The following is a 21,805-nucleotide window of genomic DNA, read 5'->3' as shown; positions in this document are numbered from 1 at the left end:
GAGTTTAGCTATGGTGCTCATAATGTTAAACTATGGTGTTGAAGCAGACATGGTGTGGAACTACCAGAATTAAAGCATTCATATTCCATTATAGCCTACATCATTTATTGTTCTTATTTTTTGCCATCCTCTTCAATTATTTTTCTTTTTAAATGATTATTATTTATTTTAATGTCCTCACCAAGTCAATTTCCTGTATGTTCAAATACACTTGGCCAAATAAAAGAATTCTAATTCACTGGACTATGTACTAATCTCAAGTGTAGTGTTGACTGGCTTTTATACCATTAATGAGACCTTATGGCTTGCCAAATTTTACACCTTAACCACACTCATGTTGTGTTTTTAAGGTAACGCTCAAAGGCTTCTCATTTACTGCAACAGATGGACAAACACCTTGAATTAAGAACAGGACAGACTACTCATTGAATAACAAATAATTATTACTTTTATTTCATTAAAATATTGTCGCATCTTCATTGAAGCCCAATATCTAGAGCCAAAGAGAGAAAACAAAAAAAGATTAATTAGCATTAGCAAGAAAATCCATAACAGTTTCATAACCAATCACAAGGCATCCAGTCTACCTTTAGAAGTCTCCGTCCCAGAAATCCAAAAACCCGGCATGGTCCTCAGAGGTTGAAATGTCAGGCACAAACTCTTCTGACTCTTTGACTTTAGGACGTGGCCTCTCTAGTGGACGGCTTGGCTCTTTCAGCGGACGGCTTGGCTCTTTCAGCGGACGGCTTGGCTCTTTCAGCGGACGGCTTGGCTCTTTCAGCGGACGGCTTGGCTCTTTCAGCGGACGGCTTGGCTCTTTCAGCGGACGGCTTGGCTCTTTCAGCGGACGGCTTGGCTCCATCAGCGGACGGCTTGGCTCCATCAGCGGACGGCTTGACTCTATCAGCGTACGGCTTGGCTCTTTCAGACGATTTTTATAATCCATTTCCCAAGGATGACTGGTGATCATCTTAGACGTAGAGCCTATGAATGGTTAAATAGTACAAACCTCAACCATGAACCCATAACCAAATCATAGACATTTTCCATCTGGTAAAGCTATAGATAATCTGACCCTGGCTCAGTCTACAACCACCCTTTAGTATCAATACTCACTAGAAGCTCGTGACGCAGGACAGGAGGAGGCGCAGCAGTTACAGACAGAGTTATCTCCATACAGCTCTGTCCACCTGAGACAAACAAAACAATGGTGAGACCAGGCGGGTATTCCATCAATGTCGCTAAAGGAAAATCTTGCGAGACTAAGGCTGGATTTCTTTTTTTATAAATCACAGGGTTTATCAAAATAAGCTTGGATTGTCCTTTAGTGACTGATGGAACACCCCCAAGAACCAGTCAAAAACCACAACACTTTATTTAATCCAGAAGGGCAATTATATAAGGCATTAAAACCGGTTACAACGTAAGCACCAACATGCATGTCTATAATACACAACTTGCTAAGTAGTAGGGGGGTGGGGTGAGTAGTGCAGGGGAGGCAGAAATCACAGGACTGACTCATTGTAATCCATGGAATGGAATCAAACGGGTGTTCCATGCATTACAGTGAGCTAGTCCTCCGAAGTAGTGATATACCATTCTAAGAAGTGAATACGGGAGAACCTACCTTCCTGTGTTGTCATTGTAGTTGCAGGACTTGGCACTTTCAGTTGGAGTAGTAGCTCCCATTGTGATTTCACAATGCATGTACAGGCGCTTAAAAACAGTAGGTGATTAAGACGCTTGTTGATTGTACCCAAATTGTATGAGAGGACATTAGAAATCAAATACCTGCTGCGTGGCTTGATCAGATGCAATCGCTGCGAATATGAAGCTGCCAACGCTGAACTTCAAAGCAGCATGGGAAGATTGAGGGATGAACCTGGACTGGTCTGAGATCATGCTATCCACCATGCAACTAGCAACAGATATAACACACTGTAGTCAACAAGGCTGAGCATTTGTAAAGAGACAAAAGCAAGAAGTCATGGTTCAATTAGGTAGACCAAGGTGCTAACGTCACATAGGTTGGGGGTTTGATAGTACCATATACACTGAAATGTATGCCCTCACTGCAGTGTAAGTCGCTTTGGTTAAAAGCAGCAGCTAAATGGCTTAAAATAAGTTACCCAAAGTTGTCAATGACTGAGTATCTGGGTGCCGAGTTGGGGTCCTGGGAAGCGGTCATGTAACATCTGTTAATGTAACATCTTTCCTGGAGAGGCCTGCTGGGAGTTTTGGCCTCAAAGAACATTGGTTGTCCAACAGTATAGCTGTTCTCTGAGGTGAACTCAGTCCATGTTTCTAAAAGAAAATGGCATATGGTTATTGTTAGCATTTTCCCCCCCTCAGTTGGGTACTACATCTATAAAATGACAATCCTGCTTTATAAGGGTTAAACGTATTGACCTATGAATATCTGTGTACCATAGTGGAGGCCGAATCAGAGGACGGGCTCATTGTAATACATGGAACGGAACAGGGAATGCATCACATTTGATGCCATTCCTCATTCCAATGAACCCACCCTCAGACTTCAGCCTCCACCAGCCTCACCTGACTTACCATCATAAGGGGTGAGGGTGACTCCTGCCCTGGATCTGAGGTACTTGAAGACCGTTCCTCCCTCAATATGAGGACGAATGCCAACACTATGAGAGCGGAAAAAACTGCAACAAAGTGCATTCAGTCATTGTCTATGGATGCGAGTCAATGTGTCAAGCACTAGCGTCCATTACCCTGTGTAGCTCTGAAAGGACTGGATAGGTAGCAACCAGGGGAAACAAACACCCGAGGACGGGCTCATTGTACCTCCACCAGCCTCCCCTCCTAGCAACACATCAACAGCTCTACATGGCCTTGGTTTAAATATGACTATATTACAACCATCCTATTCTTAGAGAGCTACATTAGTGCTTCAAGTGTTGATTAGATCTAGAAGGTAAGGGTCATTTCCAGACCGGGCCACCTAATGTCAACTCATATGAGAAACTGGAATTCCTTACCGGTTAAAGCGACACTCAACAGGAACAGTGAATGGCATCTCCCTCATAATTGGGCCTGATGAACGAGGGTCGTAACGGAGGACGTTGGTATACATAACAGAATCCGCGTTGCTCTGGAATAGAAGAAACCGTCATCTGGGGTGGACAATTCTACCGTGACCAGTGTACGAGGAATTACACACCTGATACTTCTCTAAATGAGAACATTAAGACTATTAGTTGATCAAATGTTCACCGCCTAGCTGTCGCAGAAGCACACCTGGCTGGGCACCCTGCCTTCCTATTAAATCAATCTTCTACACACAACAAAATGACTAACCTCCATTCTGATGCCACAGCCTTCTAGGTAATACAGCATGTAGTAGTGCAGGGATGTGGCTTCATTGACAGGGCAGGAGCCCAGGGTCAGGCGCCTATAGGCAATGTTGCTGTTGAACATGTCTCTTCTGACCCTCACGTACATCCTGTCAAGATGGCACAGGACCTCCATTAACCTGGGGCTGGTCGTGGTCGGAGCAGGAGTAGTTGGAGGTGCTGTTACAAGAAGGATTTCCCTAATAGAGTCGGGCAATGGCCTGGCGCCTCTCTCAGGTTTGAGAAGGGGTGTTTGATCCATGTTGGCTTGGATTTGTATGGATTCAGGTACCCTCCTGGCCTCCGTGGGCGGGTACTGTTGGGTTGAGTATTGTTGGCTTGAGTATTGTTGGCGTTGGCGTTGGGTGCTGTCCAAAGCACCTTTCTTATGCTCAGGTACATATGACTCATTGTCATCTTCAAACATAAATCTCTCCATCTCATCCCACATATCCTCAGGCCCACTCTTAAACTCCTCACTATGAGGTAAACAGTGAGCAGAGTAAGCCATGAACAAAAATACCAAGGCCAACCTAACCAACATGTTGGGCCTCAAGCTAAAAAGTTCCAGATACTGAATACTTGAATCAGCAGACATTTGCTTGTGGATTTTATACCTGGCATTCATATAGGGCAACTCTAACAGGGCAATTACCACACCTGCAGATAATACCAATCATTGGGAGCCACTGATAATTGACCAGGTGATAACGTTCCAATCAAATCAAACATGATTTATAGACTACATTTCATACATGTATGCAACACAACACGTTTTACAGGAATACGAATACAAAGAGAACGAGACTAAAAAATATAAGAGGAAAACAAGTACAACAGCCATGGGAGTTTAAAACAGTAAAAACAGAGAACAAGTGAGGACTGGAGACTGAAATGCATAGTAAATAAACGTTCTCCCGTGAAATCCACATCCAATACAAAAAATCACACAGTTTGCAGTGTATAGCATATCTGATATTTTAGAAGAAAAAAAAGCAATGCACAAATTACAGTTTAGTACAACGACCAACCAGGGGGGTATTCCATCAACGTCGCTAAAGGAAAATCTAGGCTATCTATCAAGATATGCCTGGATCTTTTTAAGAGTCTCGCTAGACTTAACGAAATAAGCCTAGATGTTCCTTTAGCGACGTTGATGGAACACCCCACAGTGCCCCCGTTAATGTAATGTCATGTTGCAAAAGGCCATGGGGCTTTTATTGTGAAATGTGTAACGAACTGGACAGTGTCGCACAGTGTTGACGCTCTCAAAAGGCGGAAAACAAACGGGGTCGCTGCCGTTTTCGCCACTTTGGAAGCCAACGAAATTGTTCCTGATTTCGCGGTGCTTGTAAATGAAGAATTCTCTCGTGTTGGATTGAATTGTTCATCAACTCATTTTGTGTCATACAGGTGATATAGTTCTGTTCTGAAGGCGGAAAGGTCCATCAAGTCGTTGTTTTGACCAATTAGCTTTGGTTGGCTAATAGGGTAGCTTAGCTAACGACACAACGTTTAGCACACTGGATTCCGGACAGCTACATTCGTGAAACGTGTAAATGCTGCCGTGTCCTATCGGCACATTCGTAGGACAGTGCGGCTGCCTCACTGTGATGCTGGTAAAGAATTCATATTGTCCAAACTGAATTCATATTGTCCAAACTGAATTCATATTGTCCAAACTGAGCTCTACCTCACATCGGTTCCGATGCGTGGGATCATGGGGACGCCAGGCAGCCCTGTCAAGAGTTACGACTATCTCCTGAAGTTCCTGCTCGTCGGGGACAGTGATGTCGGAAAGATGGAGATTCTGGACAGCTTACAAGACGGAACCGTGGAGTCACCCTATGCCTACAGCAGCGGTGAGTCAGTGACTGCGGGAAATAAAGGACCTCTTCAATCGTAGAAGGATTGATCGTTGTTTAAGACGGATAGAATGACAATTCCCTGATATACGACCATGAGGGATTGATATTGTGTATGTCTCATCTTAAATCGTGTGTGTGGGTCCCCCCCAGGGATCGACTGCAAGACCACCACTATCCTTCTAGATGGGAGAAGAGTCAAGTTAGAGTTGTGGTACGTATGTATACAAAGATACACGTGAACATAAATCATGCAGGACACGAACAGACATCTTACAGAAGCTGATTTTGTGCTCAACAGGGACACCTCGGGTCAGGGTCGGTTCTGTACCATCTTCAGGTCATATTCACGTGGGGCACAGGTGAGGAGTGTGGGCAGTGGACATACAACTCTACCGTTTTTGCGGGTGTTTTCAAACCTTGCTTGCATTGTGTTGAAACTGATCTGACAGATCTGTCAAGTGTCAACTCTCTCTGGTCCTGTACCGTTTGTATATTCTGGGACGAGAAGAGTTTGGAAACCACACACGACTGAATGATGATTCATATTCTTGTTTGTTTCCCAACCCACAGGGAATCTTGCTGGTTTATGACATAACTAACAGCTGGTCTTTCGATGGCATTGACCGCTGGATCAGAGAGATTGACGAGGTAAGCTTCTCTCTCCTTGTTCAAGGTGAGGGTGAATGGGCTAATCATACGAATAGTTGCCAACTCTGAATGGTGCGGCTGAATGATTAATCTTGACGGCTTACTAGCAGCTTGCAGTACATGCTGAAATTCACCATTGTGGCTTTTTGGTAGGATTACCAGACAGGCTCAAATCTTAGGGTCTCCATTTCCTGTTTCCTTCCTGCCCTGAGCAAGAGGCCTTATCCGTTTCCTGGATTGAAAGGGTGTTTTTGTGTGTGTGCCTGCCTGTGTGTGTCTGCGTGCATGTCTGCGTGCGTGTGCGCGTGTGTGTGTGTGTGTGTGTATGTATTCGCATGTGCCTGTTTGTGAGATTGTATGGATAGAACAGTGAAAAAGGAAAAAGGAGTAGTAAATAAAGTTTTAATCCACAGGAATCAAATTTAACCCATACACCCATCCCGCAGTGTCCCACATTCCGCATTGTCCCACTCCCACTGCTCTAACGCTCCTCATCGTCTTCCCCTCCTCCTCCTCCTCTTCCCCCAGCATGCCCCTGGCGTGCCCAGGATCCTTGTGGGCAACCGCCTCCACCTGGCGTTCAAGCGGCAGGTGCCCACCGAGCAGGCGCGGGCGTACGCCGAGAAGAACGGCATGACCTTCTTTGAGGTCAGCCCCCTCTGCAACTTCAACGTCATCGAGTCGTTCACGGAGCTCTCCCGCATCGTACTGATGAGGCACGGCATGGAGAAGTTCTGGAAACCCAACCGAGGTGAGACCGACAAGGGCTAGGTGCTATAGGTCAGGGGAGGCTGTTGGAGGCAGAAACCAGAGGGGCAGGTTCATTTTTAACGCGTGGAATGGAGTGAGGAAATGGTGGCGTTTTGATCCCATTCCTCATTCCGTTCCATACATTACAATGAGCCCGCCCGCCCGCCCCGATTTCGACCTCTACCGGCCTCCCCTGGTGTTACACCAGTGTTTCTGTGAGATGTTGTCTTAGGCAGGAAGCAGAGGTTCCAGGTATCAGATATCCTTGGGTTGCCATTAGCAACATTTTCAATTGAGTTCCATGTAAGACGAGATGTTTTAGGTAGGGTCCCCCCCCCCCCTCCCGTCGGTCCTTCCTTCAATATCCACCATTCCAACAATAATGCTCTTAACAACATCTCCCGCACCGGCTCCTGTCCTCCCTCCAGTGTTCAGCCTGCAGGACCTGTGTTGCCGCGCCATCGTCTCCTGCACGCCCGTGCACCTCATCGACAAGCTCCCGCTGCCCGTGGCCATCAAGAGCCACCTCAAGTCTTTCTCCATGGCCAACGGCATGAACGCCGTCATGATGCACGGACGCTCCTACTCCGTAGCCAACAGCGCCTCCGCGTCAGGCAGCGGCAGCGGCAGCAGCAGTAAGGGCAACAGCCTCAAACGCTCCAAGTCCTTCCGGCCCCCCCAGAGTCCCCCCAAGAGCTCCTCCAGCAAAAGCAACTGTAAGATCTCCTAGTGATGTGGGTGGGAGAGGGCCCCCACCGTTGGGTCCAGTAACAGCTCTCTCTCCTCTCTCTACACCGCGGTCCGGGGGGGTCCACAGAGTCCACAGATCGTGGGGCGAGTGTGGAGTCGCCCCCCCCCAAACAGCAGCACAAGCTGGGAGTTTGATGGTGCTGGGAACGTATTCTCTGTTAGAGCCTCTAGCGCCCCCTATGAGATGACCCTTGTACCCGCAGGGGCCACCATGACCAACAGGCCTAATCAAGCTCTCACCTGTCAACACTACAAATTAGTGTCAAGACTCTTTTAGACAGCTTCTCTCTTTTTTTTTTTTTTTTACAGACTGTGTATATTGATATTTAAGAAGAAAATACTTATTGTAAATACATGCTTTCATGTGCTCTGTCTTGAATATTTTGGAAGTTGTGTGTGTGTTGGGATTGTGTGATCCTTTTCTCTAGTCATTTTGACCCCAGTTGATAAATCTCTGAGTCTGATTTAGAGGTTACATTCTTCAGATCACAACAATTTCCCCTGAAGATTGAGCGCAACAACAAGCAATATCGAAGCCAACATCAGCCAATGTCGTTTTTTTGGGGGGGGGCAATCCCTAGGATGAACAGACTGTTTTTCTTTTCATGCTCATCCATTTCCATCCTCATTGTCTTCTTTGCCCCCAGAACTCTTAACACCAGTCTAAGCTCCCATATGAGATACAAAATAAACAAACAATAGGACCAATTTCCGCGGCTAATATAAAATAGCGCTGGTTCTCATTTCAGAATGAAGTAATATGCCGTTAAGAGTGCTCTCTGTCTCTGTTAGCTCACAGTTGACTGCTGAAGGAAGAGACACACTGAGCTGATCGTGAAATCATGTGCAAATCCAAGTATGTTTGCTAAGCCTCTGCCCTTTGTCCTCCAGTCTGGCTCTATGGTTCTTAAGTATCTGGATGGCTTTTTACTGGGCTCACTATTTAAACATGTTTTCATCTGAATTAGAATGATTCTAGAATGATTCTGAATTAGAATGATTCCAGCATCAGATCTATCTGGCAGATTTTTTGTAGTATAGGGGAAATCAGCCAGATTGATGGGGTGCAGGATATCATTCTGATCCAGACTAAAGGTTTTGAAATAATAGTTTTGTTTTGGTTAATCTGCGGTATCAGTTGGGTTTTCTTCTGAGTGTATGGTGATGATGATGTCTATGATGTCTTCTACCTAAATCACATGACTTAACATAACTTAATGACATGCTACGTTTGGAACTTTGGTCAGCTTCCAGTTCTCCCTATATATCAAATTCCATACAGCCAATATAACACAATTTTATGTTTATTTATCCCCATTTTGTTTTATGAATGTAATGAATATTCTGGTGTGTTGTGGTATCTGATGATACAGTATATTTTTTAAAGGGACAGATTATAAGAATGTATTTACACTGAAACATTCCCTGTGTTCATGCATCAGAGCTCCAACAGGAGGTGGAAACAGATGCATGATGTTTATACTGTTTATACACCCTTTTATCAAGTGAATAAAAGGAAAAGTAGAAAAGTACTATGTTCTGGGTATATTGAACAGGGCACTACCTTTTGTGGTATATGCTGCTGGTTGAAAAATGAACGGTTTTGAAACTTCTTTGGCTAAATAGTTGCCATGGAAAGCAATGTTTTTTTTCCAGAAAAAATAAATCTTGATTAGAAACAACCGATTTGTATATTTTGTGTTTTTAAAAGTTTTAGTTCATTGGTATGGTATTCATATTTATGTAAACCGCATGATAACTTTTACTTTCATGCGCATTTGGGGATGTGACATCTATTCAAAGCTTCAGCAAGGTCAGTGTGTGAGCGGTGGGAATATTCTGTTTCCTTTTGTCCTGTCCGGTCGCAAAGTCTCCATATCATGCTCAAGTGCAATAAAACCGTGGGGGTGCTGAATTGATTAGCCATTCCCGTGTTATTGGCTTTGCCGCGGCTAACCAAGGACATCTCTTCTGGGCTTGAATGCGGGCGGTCAAAAGTCAGCCGAAGGTTGAAGGGTCACCTTCAATGAAAAGAAGAGGCGAGTTGCTTCTCAGAGCCCTGGAGCCACGCTGGGACAAAGATGAGTGTCGCACTCCATTGAAAATGTGCCTCTTTACGTCTTCCCACCTGACCGTGGCATCTCAGAGCTTTGTGTGAATGAGTGATGGTGGTAAACTGACCGACGTCTAGACTTGACTTGAACAAACGTAAACAACATGTTTCTTTGCGTTGCTTCTTTTATCAGTGTCGGGTTTCATAAATGTGTAACCAGCTCTAGCTGTGCGCTCCTCAAAGTTGTATATTAATTTGAACAACTACGTTCACTAGGCTACAGCCCATCAAAGCACCATGCGTAAAAGTTATAGGCCTTAATAGCCTTATGAGAAAACGCAGCAAAAATAATTAGAGCCTATTTCACCTTTCTTATGTATAGGATTTGACAAACAACAAACGTCATTTGATTGGGAAGGGCTTCCAGCCATGGCTCACTTTATGTGAACAACACTTCTATAAATTCTGTCAGGACGCATGAAACATTGGATTTCTCACCGGAATGTTTGGCCCCGTGCTTATGGTTGTTGGGACAGCTTGCCTACACCGGCCCCACGGTTCCTTTGATGTCTTTAACAATGTTTGTCCAGTTGCTTAGCGCATGGCGGCTCCATAGTAAAGGTCTCAGACACTGCACGACCACGGGGGCGGTCAGAGGATCTGCCCTTTCCACCCCCAGTCACGCCAAGACCGATGTTGCGTCTCCTTCTCTCTTTGTGCACTTTCGTCCGCTCGCCTTACATGCCAGTAGAGAGACATGGTTTGGTGCAGTTTTTTGTTGAATTGAAATTGTTTCATGGCGTCATTTGTTCACATTTTGAATATTTGTTTCAACATTTTTTATTTTAAACCATACAGATAAGATTCATAACGTTTTTTTGATTTGGTTATAATGACATTTCTGAATTAATGTCCAGAGCTGGGGGGAGAGCTTCTTGTTAGACAATGGTTTATTGTTCATCTGCAATTTGAGAACGGTTTCTTCACGGCGTGCAACAAATTGACACTTGTTCCCAAGATTGGTTACGCACAAACTGGATGGCTCTATTTGATCATCAGAATGGTCTCCCTGTTTTGAAGAACAGACGAAGTTATGGATGTCGTTGATGGCTAACTTTCACGCATTCTATTCACAATGACTAGAGCTTCCTTTAGCCTTTGGGAGCTCGGAGTTGACAATAATGCGCACCAGCCAAAACCACTTATTCCAAAAGGACGCATCGGTTGGTCATCTCTCGTGTTCTTGATTTACCTCTGCACATTTCCCCAGCACACTTTGAGCGCAAGTCTGGCTGCTTCCAAAGTAGAACACCCAGGAGTTTGTCCAAACAAGTTGAACGCCAACCTCTGGGTGGATGCGCAAAGCACTTGCGAACGGGAATGTGAGGTCGACGAGGTGAGGCATTGGTCTACTCTATATTCACCATCTCACCAAGTGTACATTGTTTAAAGATATCAGATACAATGATGGCAATTTATTCTTGATGAAGAAATATACTTTAATTTAGAACTTTTTCATAACGATAATATACAATACACAGATACACAGATATAGGCTACTAATAGGTACGGCAGATAATACACATAATAAATTGAATAATTATTCTCCCTTGTTGTATTGAAATATATATCTTTGCCTCAGTAAATGCTGTTGTTTTTTCTGCAGGACTGTGCAAACTTTGAGAAGTGCTGCACCAATGTGTGTGGACTGCTTAGCTGTGTGGCCGCCCGCTTCTCAGACGGTACCCCTGCCGAGCCCGACGGTCAGGGTGGAGGGAAGGGAGGTGAGGGCGGGGGCCAGGGCTCCACTGCCACCTGCCAGGGCTTCATCTGCAGCCAGCAGGGTGCCACCTGTGACATCTGGGAGGGCCAGCCCATCTGCAAGTGCCAGGACCGCTGTGAGAAAGAGCCCAACTTCACCTGCTCCTCCGACGGCCTCACTTACTTCAACCGCTGCTACATGGACGCCGAGGCCTGCGTACGTGGGGTGACACTGACCGTGGTCACCTGCCGCTTTTACCTGTCCGGGCCTGACACCAGCCCCCTGCCCCAGGACACCACGGCCAATCCCACCCCCGCCTCCTCCCTGGAGGTCTCCATGCCCCCCACGCTCTTCTCCAACCCCAGCCACCAGTCCATCTACGTGGGGGGCACGATGAGCTTCCACTGCGACGTTATGGGGGTCCCCAGGCCCGACGTCACCTGGGAGAAGCAAGGCGACCGCCGGGAGAGCCTGGTAATGAGGCCCGACCAGATGTACGGCAACGTGGTCATCACCAACATCGGCCAGCTGGTCATCTACAACGCCCAGGTGTGGGACACGGGCATCTACACCTGCATCGCCCGCAACACTGCCGGGGCCCTGAGGGCAGACTACCCGCTGTCCGTTGTCCGGCGCGCCGGGGACGACTTCTCGGAGGACCCGGAGTTGGGCATGGGGCGTCCCTTCTCCCCCGCCGACTGCCAGGTGGAGGTGGACAAGAGGGAGTGCGGAGGCGAGCGGCACGTCGACTGGTACTACGACAGCAAGCAGGGCTCCTGTCTGGCCTTCTCCAACGGGGGCTGCGAGGACAGCCGCAACCGCTTCGAGACCTACGAGGAGTGCCAAGTCTCCTGCCAGAGGGAGGGCACGGGCGTCTGCTCCCTGCCCGCCGTTCAGGGGCCCTGCAAGTCCTGGGAGGCCCGCTGGTCCTGGAACTCCCTCATGAAACAGTGCCAGGCCTTTGCCTACGGCGGCTGCCAGGGTAACTCCAACAGCTTCCGAAGCAAGAAGGAGTGCGACGCCAACTGCCCTCAGCCCAAGAGCCGGCCCTGCAAGACATGCCGGGTCAAGGGCAAGATCGTGCAGAGCCTGTGCCGGAGCGACTTCGCCATCGTCGGGAGACTGACGGAGCTCATCGAAGACCTGGACTCAGGGATCGCCCGCTTCAGCCTGGAGAAGGTGCTCCGGGATGAGAAGATGGGCCTGGCGTTCTTCAACACCCGGCACCTGGAGGTGACCCTGGCCAAGATGGACTGGAGCTGCCCCTGTCCCAACATCACCATGGAAGAGGGCCCCCTGCTGGTCATGGGAGAGGTACAGGATGGCATGGCGGTCATCCAGCCCGACAGCTACGTACGGCCAATCTCCGACCGGAGGCTGAGGAAGATCAACGAGGTGCTGGAGAAGAAGACGTGTGAGATGCTACAGCGGTTCCAGGACTAGTAGAAGACGTGTGGGACAAGGGAGGCTGGTGGAGGTAGAAATTAGAGGACGGGCTCATTGTAATACATGCCATTCATGCATGAGTCTGTCCTCCAATTTCTACCTCACCCAGCCTCCCCTGGGCGGGATGCTGCAGTGGTTCCAGGATTAGGTCTGGTGATGACCTCCACATTGGTGTATTTCTTGTACAGGAAATACAGTGGTAAGCTGTCACTGATATTATATACTGTCTGCACATGTCGCTGAAACAGAAAATACCATACAGGATAAGAAAGTGTGTGGCGTTACTTTGTGACACATCCCTCTCTCCGTCGCTTTGTTCTCATTGCCTAAAAAACAAGAACTGACATTCCAAACAAGGTCAACAGCATGGCTATAACAATGCTAACAGTCGTGGTCTGTCAACATCTTTTGTCCAATAATGACTCACCGAGTTGTCAGAAGGGTGTGAAGCAGGCCTTTTCTAAAATATGAAGCAAGCATATCTTTGTTTGTATAACCCACTGACATTGTTAATATTCATTCAAGTGTCATGTTAATGCCTAAGCTCTTTTCTATTCATTGTAACACTTATTATGTGTTGTACCAGTGTATATGTTGTACCAGTGTTGTATTGTATGTAATATGTTGTTTTTCAACTTCCTTTCTTCCAAATTTGCAGCTGCTGCAATGCACTCTTCTTCTTCTTTGAAAATGATGATTGACCGAATAAATAAAATATGTTTAAACCCTTTTCTGAAGTGGACAATAATTCAGACAATAACACACACATGCAATAAAGAACACTCTTTGATTAATCATATTCACTTTAATCCATAATATAAGATTGAATCAAACCATTTGAAGTGTACACAACTACTGTATAAAACCAGTGTGCAAATTACTTTGTGCGGACCGGGGAGACGTGAGTTAAGGGAATGTAATCTGGTTGCAGTTGGCATTGATTGAGATACAGTGGAGGCTGGTGGAGGTAGAAATAGGAGGCTGGGCTCATTGTAATGCATTGCATGGAACGAGGAATGGTTTGATACAATTACTCATTCCATTCTATGCATGACAATGAGGCCTGTCCTCCGTTCTTCAACCTCCACCAGCCTCCACTGTTGAGATAGGTTTTCAGTCCAGGTTCATTTCAGACAAACTGGTGAATCATTCAACAGCCATCCCGTGGGAATAGTTCATTACAATGGTGCATTTCTGATGGAATAGAACCTCAGGCAAAAGTGTCACAATGACCCTTGTCTTCTTCACACCAAGCTCTCCTTCCGGAACAGAAGACACTTGTTGTTGGCGGGCATGTCCACCTACACAGAGGGGAGAGGGGATTATAATGCCATCATCATGTAAGATTAATTAAAGTGAATATGGATATGATGTATCAATATGGCGTCTTTCAATATTATACCCTTAATAGAGTTTTAGTTTAGCACAGTTCATACAACAGACAGGATCATTGTCTATTTTTGTTTTTTTGTTTTTGTTTTTTTAACTTTATGACAAAGCACATAAATTATGGATATTTGGAGGTTCTCACCATTTTCTCCATGAACAAGCCACTCTTCTCTGCCATAGACCGAAGGAGCGAGATGTCTCTTAATCCCCACTCTGGATTCCTGGAAAAGTATCACTTGAAATTAACAAAATAAAGACATTTTGTCCCAGATCTGTCCCAGACATTTAGTATTCCTGAGGACCCCCTTTTACACACACACATGCACACACACATGCACACGCACACGCACATTCACACTGCTTGTTTTTATTTCTCTGTGGGGACTGGATCTACTTCCTGAGGACAACTCTGTTTTCCTCACTGGACAAAAGAATAACTACAGGACTATTATAGGCCTCAATTTGACAGAATGCCCTATAATGTGAACTTCAACTCACAATAAGTCATAAAAGACAATCCTGTATCAACATTATCTCTATATCTACATCTAGAAACTCCCTATTGTTAACTCTATAATCTAACAGATGATCATATTGGATGTACACAATTGATTTTACTTAATGATATAATGCCCTATATACATATAGGACATATATATAAATTCCATCATGAATCTGCACTATATGATTTGTTTGTAAATTGACCCCTCTGAACCAAGGATGGAAGACAGCTTCCTAGACAGCCTTCAAATTACATCAACAATGGTGAGTTTCAAAAAGTATTTGTTTCTAAAGTAAAGTCATTGCCTAGGCTTATTTTCAAGTAGGCCTACTTCTTAATATTTCATGTTCAGATTGAGTGCTTAAGTGCTTACATAACTGCTTGTTAAAGATCTTTAGACTATACTATACCATAGTAAGAGTTCTCCAAAACATATCCTGACTACTTTCTCTCCAGTCTCCTTCTCCTCCATCATCATCATCTCTGATTCAGTGCTGCCCCCTGGGGGAATAGCAGTGAAGGACCTCAGACAGGTGGGAACAGTCAACCACCCTCAGCCTCCTATCATGGTGGGGTACCCTCCTACTGAACGAATGCCCTCCCCAGGTGCTCCCTGCTGCAGAGAGGAGAGGATGGTGGACCCCCCCCAGCCTCAGTTCATTGCTCCAGTGAGTACCTCTCTATCTACAAAACTATGTTAATAGTTCAACTATAATTCATATAATAAGAATTCAAATAATAATTCACTTTCAATGAATTGTTAATTTGGGTGAAATTGTGCACCATTTGAGAAATGATTGTCAGAAACAAATCAGATTACCTGCATGTGGGATGAGTGAATTTAACATGGTAATAGTTCTCCAAAACATATCCTGATATCATTTTCTACAGCCTGGGGCAATCGCAGTGGAGGACCTCAGATACGTGGGGCCATGACTCACTGGCCCTCACTGACTGAATGGACTGTGTCCATTTGTTATCAATATACTCAATATTGAATTATTTTATTGAAGCAGTAGAAGTAGTAGTAGGCTAATATACAAAAGTAATGATTGTTATGATAGAAGTAATAAGATAAGATACACATATTTATACATCATAATTATGCTATAGAGAAATTGTGATGAGTCTTTTATGAGTCTCTTCATGGTAAGGTAATCAAACAATGTTGATCCAGTGTGTGTGTGTGTGTGTGTGTGTGTGTGTGTGTGTGTGTGTGTGTGTGTGTGTGTGTGTGTGAGAGAGACAGAGAGAGAGTGAGTATGTGGAGGAGGTCAGGTCAGGAGGTCAACTGCAGTAGAGGGGGACCAAAAATAACTACGAAGCTTTCTTTGTTACATTGTGGAACATGTGAAGAAAAGAAGAGAGGCATTTCAGGGGAGGCTCCTGAGTTAGTTTAAATGGACATCGTGTGGATACACACACACACACACACACACACACACACACACACACACACACACACACTCCATAGTCCATTCACTTACCTTTGCCTTAGACTGCGGTCAAAGTCAACGTTGCTCTGTGGGGTGATGTGTCCATTGACAGCGTAGGGCTGGAGAGATGGAGTAAGACAAATGAGTGACATACTGACAATATTTTTCATATCTTTTTTATAACCAGTGAGTGCGGCAGGTAGAAATCGGAAAACGGGCTCATTGTAATGCATGGAAAGGAACGACATCAAAGAAACATGTTTGATACTATCCCTCATTCCATTCTATGCATTACAATGGGCCCGCGTCCTGCGATTTCTACCTCCACTGGTGTGCGGCCAGAAAGTTGTAATACTGCCCTTATAACACAATAGGCTACTCATATTTGCAACCTGCACATACGTACCCCATATGTCAACAGCACTCCTTGTGGCTTCAAGATTGTCCCTGCTCCTTTGAACAAACCCTGTCGTAAAAAAGCAGCGGGGGGACACGAATCATGCTCTGCATAACATATGCATATCATTATGTGTTTTTTGGCGCAGCAACAATTTTTTTTCTCTGGAAGGTACCAGGCAGTAGGCCTTCGCATGAGATAGTGTTGATTGATACATATTCTGTACGGTGTCAGTAGCGTTCACCTCTGTGCAGGCTATAGGCGAGATGTGGATCATGTTGACGTTGAGCACCAGATCCAGGGACTCGGGCTGGATGCCGCCCCAGTGCTCCCAGGGCAGAGAGGCGTCGAGGTGGATGGCGGGCTTCACATTGTCCAGGCTGTGATGCGCTCCGTACGCTTCTATACTAGTGGGAACAAAAGCGATGGTTCTCAATCATCGATCCATGCGTCAACAAAACAAGGCTCACTGTGACTGTAACGAACGTGCTTGCTACTGCTACTCTCTCTCCATCAAATAATGACATCAATAACGGAGAACCTTTTCAGTGCGCATATTTGACGGTCGGAGTCGGACAGGACATAATGTGCCTGCAGAAGTCCGCTACTTCTCATTCTAATGCACGTCACGATGTCACACATAATGCGAATGATCAAAGCAAAGCTTCTACTGTAAACTCACCTGGCCAGAGACTGCCGATCGAATTCCGACGGCTGCCAGGTGATGTTCCGTAAAGACTGCGCGAAGTGTGTGACATGTTGCCCGGTGCCAGAGGAGACCTCCAGCGCGCTCAGCGGTCTCACCACGTCCACGGAGTCACGGAGCACCGCCAGGATGGGCTCCTTGTTCCTCTCGGCAGCGGCCGCGTTCAGCATTTTGCCAAAACCGGGGTACACTCGCCGCGCTAAAAGATGCAACTGATGGAACCACTCCAGTGGAACGAGCCGATGGACACACCGCCAATAACAATACAACGGACCCTCGATAATAACAGCACTCGACTGGATACGCACATTTAGTGTTGCATAAACTTCCGCATTTCGTCACACGTTATAAAATCAGCTCACGGGGTCCATTCAAAACCACAACGTTTTGATATGGATGCAAAAAGTGACTAAGCAATGAATATGAATAAAAACAACAACGACATACACATCAATGATAAAGGGCTTTATTCAAGGGAAAATAAACGCATCCAGGTACAGTCTGTGGCGTTAAAAGTCCCTGCTCGCTTTTTTATTTGACAATATTTACAAGTTTTTCCATTGCAGACCATCTACATTTTCCTGACAGAAATAGGAATCGCCTTTTCAGCAGTACCAATAGACTATAAACAAATAACAACACAGCATTGTACAGTACCCACATGTCAATTAAGTATAACCAATGTATGAGGACACAATAATAGAGTCTACATTAAACAATAAGGGGGTTAATAACGCACGAGACTGAACAAACACAAACTTATAAATACCAAATTAAAACATTCAATGCACAATACTGAGAGGGTTTTTGGCAGAACAGAATATCATAAACAACAAAGGAGGATTGTCAATGTGCTTTTGGAAATCACATGGTCATATGAAAACTATAACAAAGTAACAAAACAATACAATAAAATATTCCATATCAGTTGGACACAATAAGGTATATTCTATCAACACCTTAGTTATTAGGAAACTGTACAGAAAACAAGAAAAGTCTGGCAATGTTGTACATTATTGGTAAAGTTACAAGGGCATCTTAGCATTAAATGTAATTCATTCAGTGACTCCTAAAACAGAAAGCTTACAGTACAATAAGAGAGTTGAGATGACTGGAACTACAGTATGACAAGTAACCAAACATGTGACAGCAGCTGGTGAAACTGGGAACAAGTCGCCAACCAATCAAAATGTTCTGACTTTTATTGAGAAAAATGTATTCAATTGTATACATTTCAGATTTGTTGAAAATCAATGACACATTCGCTAGTCAAGCCAAAACATTGCAATGCAATGGATTCGGTGAGTAATCCCCACTACTACCTAGTTAGTGTAGAGTAGTGGGGATTACTCACTGAATCCATTGCATTGCAATGTTTTGGCTTGACTAGCGAGTGTGTCACTGATTTTTAACAATGTTGACATTTATTTAACATTTTCACAATAAAAGTCTGAACATTTTGATTGGTTGGCGACTTGTTCCCAGATTCACCAGCTGCTGTCACAAATGTCTGCTGCTTCAAAAGCAGCTATAGGGGAGAACAGCCAATCGCATCAACACAAGAGGAAATACGTTTGTTGTGTGCTTCTCTCTAATAGGATAGGCATTGCAACTACCTATTCCGATTGGATAATTCAACATATGAACATATTCATGCAACTACAAAATCCGAATTCAACACCGAGGCTTGGTCACCACCGCCCTCGGCCACCTCATGTCCGCCATTTTGGCTCTGAGCAGTTTCCAGTTGGACACCAGATTGTGCAGTGCCGTTAGTGGACTCCTGCTTTAGGGGTGGGCAACTGATGTTCCGGACCAAGGAGGGGTTCAGACAGAGGAATGTCTGGTTCTCATCTTCATTATCATCATCACCATGACTGGTGGCGACCATAGACTCTGAACTGAAGATGGTGTTGGAGAAGACAGAGTCGAGGGTGAAGGGGGAACTGAAGAGGGACTCCTGGCAGGAGGATTTGGGCCGGTCTGCGGCCACTGCCGGGTCTCTGGGGGGCTTCGTCGGTGGCAACGACTCACTCCTGTTAACATCTGGATTGGGTCGGCTATTCTGACCCACTGTGCCTTCCTGATCCTGGTTCCGGTCCTCATCCGAACCGTTGACAGGCGGAGGTAAGGCGTCCACTCTCATCGCCGCTGGCCGAGAGTCGCCGTAGGCGCTGGCGCGCCGCGAGGAGCCCTCGGCCGTGGAGATGACCCTGCTGGCCCGCGGGAGCGTGGAGGGCGACTGGGACGTCGGCGGGCCTCTCAGACGCCCCTGTTTCCCCAGCGGGGTGGTGAAGCAGTTGAGGCAGCCTGACACGGAGGAGGACTTGCCCTGGACGTAGAGCACCGTGATGGAGGACACGGCCGACGCCCGCGCCGACTCCGTTTTGTCCGAGCCGCATCGCGACAACGCGCCGCCGGCGGGCCCTTGCGCCGGTTTAGAGGGAGCTCCGTTGGAAAGGCGCCGGGGGCCTCGGATACTCCGGAAGCCCCTTCTGGAAGGCCAGGGGTCCTGGGTGGCCCCCTCTCTCTGCGGGTGTGTGCAGGGAGCCGAACTCTGTGTGTGTGCGATGGGAATAGGAGAACACTCCTTCGTGGCCCTCTCCCTGTGTTTGGCATGTGGCGGCGTGGTGCAGCGCTGTGTGTACGCGTTGGGCGAGGTGGGTGTCTGTGCATGTCGGGGGGTGGAGGTGTCGTGGGGGGCGTGGCAGGAGGAGGAGCGGCGCGACGGCGGCCGCTGGACTGGGCTGCTGCCGTTGGACCAGGGCTCGTTGTCCAGGCTGAGGCTGAACTCGCCGCTGCTCTCGCTCTGGGCGCGACTCTGGGTCCCGTTTAGCCCTGGAGGAAGAAACCAGGAAGAGAACGGTTGTTTAAGGTCACAAATAGCAATGTAAAACAATCACTGAACAGTATCAATTAAAAAGCCATTATTCAAAATGGATGGAAAAATGTACTGCGCTTATATAGCGCCTTTATCCAAAGCGCTTTACAACGGCCTCTCATTCACCCATTCACACACACATTCACACACCAATGGCGGCAAGCTAACATGCAAGGCGCCGGCCCGCTCACTGGGAGCAATTTTGGGGTTCAGTGTCTTGACCAAGAACACTTCGACATGTGGCCAGCCGCATGAACTGAACATCTTACTTGAAAGTAACTGAACACTTACTCTAGTAACTGAGCATGAAATAACATGCTGTTATTATAATATGTAATATCACAGTAATGCCATATTACTGTAATATGATATATCTACCTACAGGGGGCAGCATTGCTCAGGCCATTCAGTCCAATCTGGAGTATTTTTGTACAGACAGAGATTAATCTGAATCAAGGCCATGTTGACAGTTTCATGGATTTAATCCTAAATCCCAGGATGTTTATACATCTGTACACATAGTGAATCGCCTCAGTAATGATTCTCTGTGAGATTGCCTACCGTTATTTTGTATTTCATCTCCGTCGTCAAAGCCAGACGGCACAGCACTATCATTGGAGTCCTTGTCTGTGGGTCACAAAAAAGACAGAAAATGAGACTTAAACATAGGACGGGTGTCATGGAGCTGTGTTGCGATTAATTCTGCATTCTGAAGCATTATGGGAAGCTGCGGGGTTGTATGAATGAAATGCAAAAAGTATCGGCATGGCATTTCTCTGAAAAGAAGACTGAGACATTGAGAAGGGCTGTAAGTACGTAAGCAACTGGGTCAGAATTAGAATGGGTGTATTTCTGAGGTCATATGTATCCAACACATCTGTATAAAAACGACACACCTTTGGCATAATAATCCTTCGATAACCCTAACTTCGACAACATTGTACTTTGCATGACTATTCTTCCATAGGTCAAATGAGATGCTAGTTTACATAGCACATTAGCTGTCCCTGTCCCTTTGCACACCCCCCTGACATATTTCTGAATACCCAGCTAAAGGAATGCACACCATAAAGGGTTCTTCAGCTGTCCAGTTGGGAGAACCCTTTAAATAACCGTTTTCGGTTCCAGGACCATATACAACCATGTTGTGTTCCATGTAGAACCAGTTCCACAGAGGGTTCTAAGTGGAACTGAAAGCGTTCTACAATGGAGCCCGAAAACGGTTCTTCAAAAGATTCTCCCACGGAGAACCCTTTTTGTCCCGAGGAGTGACAAATGACAAATGAAGCGATGGCAGGTGAACGTCTCTACCTTCCACCCAGACCTCTGACAGGTCTGGCTCAGTGGTGGAGGAGGTGGTGAGATGGCATGATGAGGAGGTGAGCTGATGGTCGATGGACAACATGGAGGACGAGGTCAACGTCAACGCCTCCTTCCCGACCTCATCCTCGACCTCATCCTCGACCTCTGACCTCTCCAACTGCCCAGAGCTGGCTGCCCAACGGACGTCGGACAGGGTCGAGGGGGAAGCCAAGTCATTCAGGGCTGAAATGGGGTGGTAAGGAGGAGGAGGAGGAGGAGGAGGAGGAGTGAGAGTAGGGGTTGGGGGGGGTGGAGAGAGGTGAGTCAACTACTCTGTAAATAGAGGGAGATGCTTGTTTCTTCCTTCTTTCTTTCCTGTCCCCTCAGCCAGCTGGTCCCTAGAAACGACATCTTAATGCAATACATCTGTATTCCCCTGCAATGCACCAGTACTCCCCTGACCCCTAGTGTCACTCTGAAGAACTACATGTATTAAAGTGTTAAAGTACACTAGGCAAAGGATGTACATGGGGTAGGGTGATGATAAGTACTATGC

At 46.1% G+C, this 21,805-nt stretch overlaps 4 protein-coding genes across 5 annotated transcripts in view; 2 read left to right on the top strand and 2 right to left on the bottom strand.

Annotated features, from left to right (window-relative positions):
* Window positions 1-5,007: 5,007 nt before the first annotated feature.
* Window positions 5,008-8,375, top strand: LOC308151386 (ras-related protein Rab-40C-like). Of its 2 annotated transcripts, none has more exons than XM_080524247.1 (6): window positions 5,008-5,221; window positions 5,378-5,438; window positions 5,526-5,586; window positions 5,798-5,875; window positions 6,461-6,626; window positions 7,054-8,375. In XM_080524247.1, the coding sequence occupies exons 1-6, from the start codon at window positions 5,068-5,070 to the stop codon at window positions 7,353-7,355; spliced, it is 822 nt and encodes a 273-aa protein (XP_080380373.1). In that variant the 5' UTR covers window positions 5,008-5,067; the 3' UTR covers window positions 7,356-8,375. The 2 variants fall into 2 exon arrangements, with proteins under 2 accessions (XP_080380373.1, XP_080380372.1); XM_080524246.1 differs by having other exon boundaries at window positions 6,404-6,626.
* A 2,188-nt stretch (window positions 8,376-10,563) lies between these two features.
* On the top strand, window positions 10,564-12,633 carry wfikkn1 (WAP, follistatin/kazal, immunoglobulin, kunitz and netrin domain containing 1; the record flags this gene model as incomplete). Its single annotated transcript, XM_080522726.1, has 2 exons — window positions 10,564-10,824; window positions 11,095-12,633. 2 exons carry the CDS (start codon window positions 10,564-10,566, stop codon window positions 12,631-12,633), a joined length of 1,800 nt encoding a protein of 599 aa, XP_080378852.1.
* An 838-nt stretch (window positions 12,634-13,471) lies between these two features.
* On the bottom strand, window positions 13,472-17,359 carry mettl26 (methyltransferase like 26). Its single transcript, XM_080524249.1, has 6 exons — window positions 17,043-17,359; window positions 16,605-16,767; window positions 16,370-16,429; window positions 16,015-16,082; window positions 14,168-14,246; window positions 13,472-13,937 (listed from the first exon to the last, which is right to left on the bottom strand). The coding sequence occupies exons 1-6, from the start codon at window positions 17,234-17,236 to the stop codon at window positions 13,881-13,883; spliced, it is 621 nt and encodes a 206-aa protein (XP_080380375.1). The 5' UTR covers window positions 17,237-17,359; the 3' UTR covers window positions 13,472-13,880.
* A 1,358-nt stretch (window positions 17,360-18,717) lies between these two features.
* The window catches only part of LOC308149839 (girdin-like), a gene marked incomplete at both ends in the record, with an annotated part of 28,916 nt that continues 25,828 nt past the window's right edge, over window positions 18,718-21,805 (bottom strand). Inside the window, 3 exon segments of the mRNA XM_080522725.1 lie at window positions 18,718-19,904; window positions 20,509-20,574; window positions 21,259-21,492. Of these exon segments, the coding sequence (XP_080378851.1) occupies window positions 18,718-19,904; window positions 20,509-20,574; window positions 21,259-21,492 (1,487 nt within the window).

Source organism: Nansenia antarctica (assembly GCF_963989245.1).
Source record: "Nansenia antarctica genome assembly, chromosome: 2".
Classification (NCBI taxonomy): Eukaryota; Metazoa; Chordata; class Actinopteri; order Argentiniformes; family Microstomatidae; genus Nansenia; species Nansenia antarctica.
This window is presented reverse-complemented; position numbering and strand designations above follow the sequence as displayed.